At 46.9% G+C, this 5,996-nt stretch overlaps 1 protein-coding gene across 1 annotated transcript; it reads right to left on the reverse strand.

Moving 5' to 3' along the window:
* Positions 1 to 1,252: 1,252 nt before the first annotated feature.
* Positions 1,253 to 3,287, reverse strand: LOC127775926 (acetyl transferase GW6a). The gene is made up of 3 exons (XM_052302237.1): positions 2,910 to 3,287; positions 2,566 to 2,714; positions 1,253 to 2,458 (listed from the first exon to the last, which is right to left on the reverse strand). Exons 1-3 carry the CDS (start codon positions 3,195 to 3,197, stop codon positions 1,636 to 1,638), a joined length of 1,260 nt encoding a protein of 419 aa, XP_052158197.1. The 5' UTR covers positions 3,198 to 3,287; the 3' UTR covers positions 1,253 to 1,635.
* Between the last annotated feature and the right edge of the window lie 2,709 nt (positions 3,288 to 5,996).

The raw sequence follows: 5,996 nt of genomic DNA on the forward strand, positions 1-5,996 counted from the left end.
GGGGACCAAAGATGAAAGAACCCTAGCAACTTGTACCAAGGCAACTTCTGACCATGTTCCTTCTGCCTTAGCATCTGCAAGCCTGCAACTTGCAGTATACTTAGGTTAATTTAATCAACCTTCTCTTCAGTGATACATAAGACTACTCTCTGTTCGATTAGTTTTCGCCTAGGTTCATGGATTGGCCAGCTGGTTCAGGACCATGCTATGATCCTTAAACCCAGTTTCATTAGAACCAAAGGGCAGCTTACCTTTTTCTTGAGTAGCCCATCCATGCCGTGCCCAGGAGCCTGGACCATCCTGACCAGAGCTCCCCTGTGAACTGTGAAGACGCCGTATTTGGCTTGTACGATGTGATCAAGGTAGTAGCACACTTTCTCTTTGTGGACCTCGTCGGCTTGGTCCATGGCCATCATCATTGCCACCGATGCTAATCTCAGTTGGTCGTGTGCATCCTAATTGTGCAGAGGCCGAGAGTGTTCTCAGTGCTGTTATATCGCCTTGATATAATTGAGCGAATTCAATAAAAACTTCCGTTATCTTAAAAAAATAAAAGAAGAAGCTGATCTGCATGGAACTGAAAGCGAGAAATTGCAGCTTGTCATTGGTAGGCCAGATGAACTTTGATAGATCATGGAATATTTGATCAATCCTGTGAAAGGATCAAAGCAGAGATCGGATCTTTGCACTTGCTGCTGATGGAATATGGATGTTAAGCAGCATTGGATGAGCTAGTGGCTAAGTTAGTTAGTAGCTGGTGGTGGCTATCGATCAATCCATCCATACGTGCAGAATCAGTTCGTCTTTTCAGTGATTTGGCCGGTCAAAGATTGGCTGGTAGTACTCTGCTTAATTTCATATTTGATTTAGCCTGGTGAATTCTGCATGAATGATAGGAATAGATGCAAGGATTAGGCGGCGTTGTTGCTGTCAGGATATGCTTGTCTTTGAGTCTTTTTTTTTTCTTTATGCTGTTGTGAAGCTACGAATATTTTGGAAAGGGATTTTTCAGAACAATTTGATAAGGATAGGTAGATTTCGATGCCGAATTGAAACGCCACTTTTGTTTCAAACAGTTTAGTTAATTACCTTTCTTATGATCATGATTCATGAGGTAATTGTAGACTCTGCTTTCGCCGCAGTCACTGTCTTTCTGAAGATTTCAGGGCCCAAGATGGTTAGTAATATTTACTGGTTTTCTGTTTCATCTGAAGATTCACCTCTGCAAGCCTGCATTTTTGCTTATCCTGAAGAACCCTGAATATTCATGCTTGCATACCACATCGCAGTTTTTTTTTCTTTCATTTTGGTTTAATTAGCAGATGTAATTGTTGCCACAGTTGAAGAAACAACAGTAATTTTTCTTGCATTGACAGTGACAACTAATGCTGGATACTACTAAGCTAGCTAGCCATTGGTTGCTGCTCTTACAGTTACACTAGACCACTTTAGCTTGGGGAGCTTACACCGAAAATGGCAAGGCAGGTGATTGCCATTTGCAGTGCCAAGTGTATGTACATGTGTTTTGTCAAAATTTGGCAGAGATGGTGGGTGAAAATGGTGGTGGTTAGCCTCTGCCTCCTCCTGCCGTGCATGGCATGGCATGGCATGGCGTGGCGTGGACGTCGCCGTCGGTTAGAACTCGCGGGGGTCGACGAAGAGGTGGCGTCCCGGCGGCGGCGGCGGCGCCGCCCAGTCGTCGGCGTCGTGTTCGTCCGGGTTGAGGTTCTTGATGCACCAGACGTCCTCGTTGCAGCAGAAGCGGCGCCACCGCGGGACGGCGGCGGCGGCCGGGTCGTCGGGGGAGATGTCGGCGGCGACGACGGCGCACGCCGGGTTCTTGCGGGCGACGTTGTGGGCGTGGTGGCAGAGCGACCGGAGCAGCGCCGGGCCGTCCGGGCCGGACATGCGGAGGCCGTAGAGGAGGTAGGCGCCGAAGGGGCGGAAGATGTCCGGGATGGAGGGGAGGTGCAGCCACGGCGCGCCGCGGTCGAGCGCCCGGAGCGCGGCGAGCGACGCGCGGAGCAGCGCCGGGGCGCCGCTCACGCGGAGGCTGAGCGAGCGTGTGGAGTCCCAGACGCTGAGCACGGCGAACGACGCGCCGTCAGCGGCGACGGCGACGAAGGTGCCGAGGGTGAGCTTGTGTGCGAGCAGCGCGGGCATGTCGGCGGGGAGGAACTCGGCGTCCTGCGGCGGGAGCAGCCGCGCGTACGCCGCCGCGGCGACCTCGGGGGGCAGCTGGAACACGCGGTGCCCCCTCGCCACCGGCAGCCGGTGCGCGTGCACCGGGTGGCCGATGAACTCCGGCCGCCTGAACGGCGCGTACCCGAACCTCCCCGTGAACAGCGCCAGCGACGCCGCGTTCGACTCCGTCGTCGCAATCGTCGCGTGCTCCGCTCCCCTCGCCACGCACCACTCCTCCGCCCGCCTCACCAGCGCCGTCCCGATCCCCAGCCGCCTACAAACACAAACACAAATCACACCATCAGCCTTGCATTGGCCGCCATTGCTGGAAGAAGCAAGAGAGCAATGTTGGTGTGCACCATGAATGATCAAAGGAATCACCTGTGAGATGGCGACACCCTGAGGCCGAGGAGGTTGGCGACCTTCACGAATGGCTTCTCCTGCTTCCCGCCACGGCTCACCGTCTTCACGCACGCCTTGATCACACCCACCACCTTCTTCTTCTCCTCCTCCTCGCCGTACTCCGCCACCTGTAACACACACAAATCCAATCAACCACCATGTTAATTAACCATTCGTGTTCGTACATCTCGTCTGATCGGCTTAATTAGAGACATGATCATCAACCACACGATCATTTCATGGATGTTTATATGTAATGCATGTTTGTGAATCTGATCAGAATCGATTAGATTAGATTAGATTAGTTAGATCGATGATATTACAAGCATGACGTGTTCCGGGGCGTGGCGGACTCTGGCGAGCGGGTCGCCGATCTGCTCGACGCAGAGAGACATGCCCGCCTTCTTCTTCTTCGTCTTCGTCTTGGTCTTCTTCTTCTCCTTGGCGGCGGCGCCGTCGCCGTCGTCGGCGTGGTCGTGAACCGCCGCCATGTCGCCGGACAGGCCGACCTGGCACCGCCGCTCCAGCTCCTCCACCGCCGGCAAGTCCTTCTCCACGTCGAACTCCCTCACCCTCACCAACACCTTCATCATCGTTGTCGTCTCCACCATGGCCGATCTCACCAGCTACAAGATCGATCTCTCACTAGCTCGATCTAGCTAGCTAAGGTTGCTGCAGCTCGAAGAGCTTAGCTTAGCTCGCTGCTGCTGCTGCTGCAGGGGAGGAGGGGTGTGTGGCGCATTTATACACGTAGCAAATAATGGGCTATAGGGGCAGCAAGGGAACAATGGCGGCTTAATGTATAATAAGTTAATATAACCACCTCTAATGATCAATAGCCTTGCTGGATTTGATTAGTAGCATATTGTCTCCCTTTTCTTAATTTCCTCAACCAGTTAGTGTACCTAGTTTTTGTTATAAAAACATGCATGTATGGTTTAAGACAAAGGCGGCTTATAAGAAGAAAAAAAAAGTACTCCCTCCGTTTTAAAATGTTTGACACAGTTGACTTTTTAGCACATGTTTGTCCGTTCGTCTTATTAAAAAATTTGTGAAATATATAAAATTATATGTGTACATGAAAGTATATTTAACTATGAATCAAATGATATGAAAAGAATAAATAATTACTTAAAATTTTTGAATAAGACGAATGGTCAAACACGTACTAAAAAGTCAACGGTGTCAAACATTTTGAAATGGAGGGAGTATGTGTTTTTAAGCCGTCAGCGTGTGTCCTCGCTTAATTGTAAGCTCCATTGTTTTGCTTATTGACTTATCAGCCGCACTGAAAATTTAAATATTGAAACTTAATTTTAAAATTGATTTTGAGATTGTTTTCACTAGTTTATTTTTTTATATAGGTTTTAAATCGGTAAAATATATACATAAAAGTTTTTTTTGTTCAATTTTTCTATGGCTTATCAGCTGTAGAGCAATGCTTTTTTCGAAAAAAAAGTAGAGAGAATCTATCTTATTAATCATCATATTCAATGGTGGGTCAAGAGTTTACAAATGCACAAGAAACACGAGAGAGGTGTAGGCAAAGGCTGGAAAGAAGGAAAAAAAACAAGAAAGAGAAGATATATAGAGGTACAGATAAACGAGATAAAGATGTAGAACAAATGACGAGAGAGGTACGTACGGTTTTTTCTTTTCCTTCACATGTAAGTACAAATTGAATTTGCCAATTTTATTCGAAAATTTCAGAACTATTTACATACCGTTTTGGACGGCTTATGGCTTATCTAATTAATTAAGATCATGAATCGAGGCATGCATCCAGCAGCTAGGTCCTAGGTACGTAGAAATTTCATCTCTCCTTTAAATGTAGTGTGAACTATTGGTGCTAGCTAATTATAGTTGTGAATAGAAGACCACGGTTCTTAAGCATTTGTTTATGCTGGTTTTGAGTCATGGAGGTCGGTCGCTGACAGTTGATTAAAGGCGCCAAATCAACCTAGAGCTATAGCTAATTAATCCTACAAATATTTCTATATGCATGGAGTAGTATATAGCAGCTTTTTGAACACAGCAAGTAAGATTCTGCTCTCTCAAAATGTGTATGCGAAGTTCAGTTTATTTATTTCATATTATAAAGCGATCGATACGAATTAGGATCAATCGATAGGCCGGAGCCTAAGCAATTGTAGGGCATCCAAAACATATATTCCAAGCCAAGTAGATTTATATATCATGTGTGCTCCGGTCGCCTCCGGATTTACAGATGCAATATTATCCTTAATTCGTCTAAAAGAGACAAGATTGATTAACAAAAGAGATATATTGATGAGATATAAAATAACAGAACCATACCTACCACCAAAGAATTAACGTCAACATCAAATCGTTGAGTTTGCATGTTCGTTCTGGTCTTGAACAAGTACTCGATTAGGCCGGAGTGATGGCTGCTGGTTAATAATTTGGATTTTTTTTCTTTTGAACGAATAGCATCAGATGGTGCGAAGTTTTAGCTATTTATCGGAGCACGTATATTTTTTATTCAACTACCTTCAACAGACAAAAATAAAGAGTAATGTGAATTGGCAGCGCGTCTGCCGGCCAATAAAATACGGCGGCCTGCGGGTTTCTAACCTCATCAAGATGGGATAAGCTCTTCGCCTACAATGGCTGTGGTATGAATGGACCTCCCCCGACAAACCATGGATTGGCTTGCAGACGCCATGCAATGAACAAGATACTAAGCTTTTTGCAGCCTCTACGTCAGTAACAATTGGAGATGGCAACAAGGCCTTTTTTTGGGAGTCCCCATGGGCCTGCGATTCCTCTCTAAAGTCAATGGCGCCAAACCTCTACCACCACGCTAGAAGAAAAAAGAGGACAGTCGCAGAAGCCCTACAGGATAGTACCTAGATCGATGACATCATATACAACTTGACAACGGTCCTTGTCGCTAAATTTTTCAAGGTCTTCGAACTACTTTAGACATCAGGTGTCACATTAACCCAAGGTGTTGAAGACATCATTCGATGGAAATGGACACCTAGCGGATCTTACACAGCAAAATCAGCCTATCAAATGCAGATCTTGGGCGGCATACCGTCCATATCGACAAACGTGATATGGAAATGCTGGGCGCTGTCAAAATGCAAAATTTTCACTTGGCTGCTCCTCCAAAACAGAATTTGGACGGTTGATAGGCTACAGCAGAGGGAGTGGCCAAACAACTACTTCTGTCAGCTCTGCTTCAGAAACCTTGAGACAGCATAGCATCTCTTCTACGAATGCTCGATTACAAGTACACTCTGGGACGCCATAGCAACAAGGCTAGGCATCCCTCAGCTACGGCCACAAAACTGGCCCCAGACGGCAATCCTGGAGGACTGGTGGGTTCAGACCGTTCGTGCAATGGCTAAGGAGAAAAGGAAGGGGTCAAATCGATTCTAATC

This window comes from Oryza glaberrima, chromosome 6 (genome assembly GCF_000147395.1).
Source record: "Oryza glaberrima chromosome 6, OglaRS2, whole genome shotgun sequence".
In the NCBI taxonomy this organism is placed as follows: domain Eukaryota; kingdom Viridiplantae; phylum Streptophyta; class Magnoliopsida; order Poales; family Poaceae; genus Oryza; species Oryza glaberrima.

Excerpts from the sequence above, each read along its gene's own strand:
- LOC127775926 (XM_052302237.1), bottom strand. The coding sequence starts at position 3,197 with ATGGTGGAGACGACAACGATGATGAAGGTGTTGGTGAGGGTGAGGGAG. Across the intron at positions 2,715-2,909 it reads CCCCGGAACACGTCATGCTT|GTGGCGGAGTACGGCGAGGA; the intron begins GTAATATCATCG and ends TGTGTGTTACAG. Across the intron at positions 2,459-2,565 it reads AGGGTGTCGCCATCTCACAG|GCGGCTGGGGATCGGGACGG; the intron begins GTGATTCCTTTG and ends TTGTGTTTGTAG.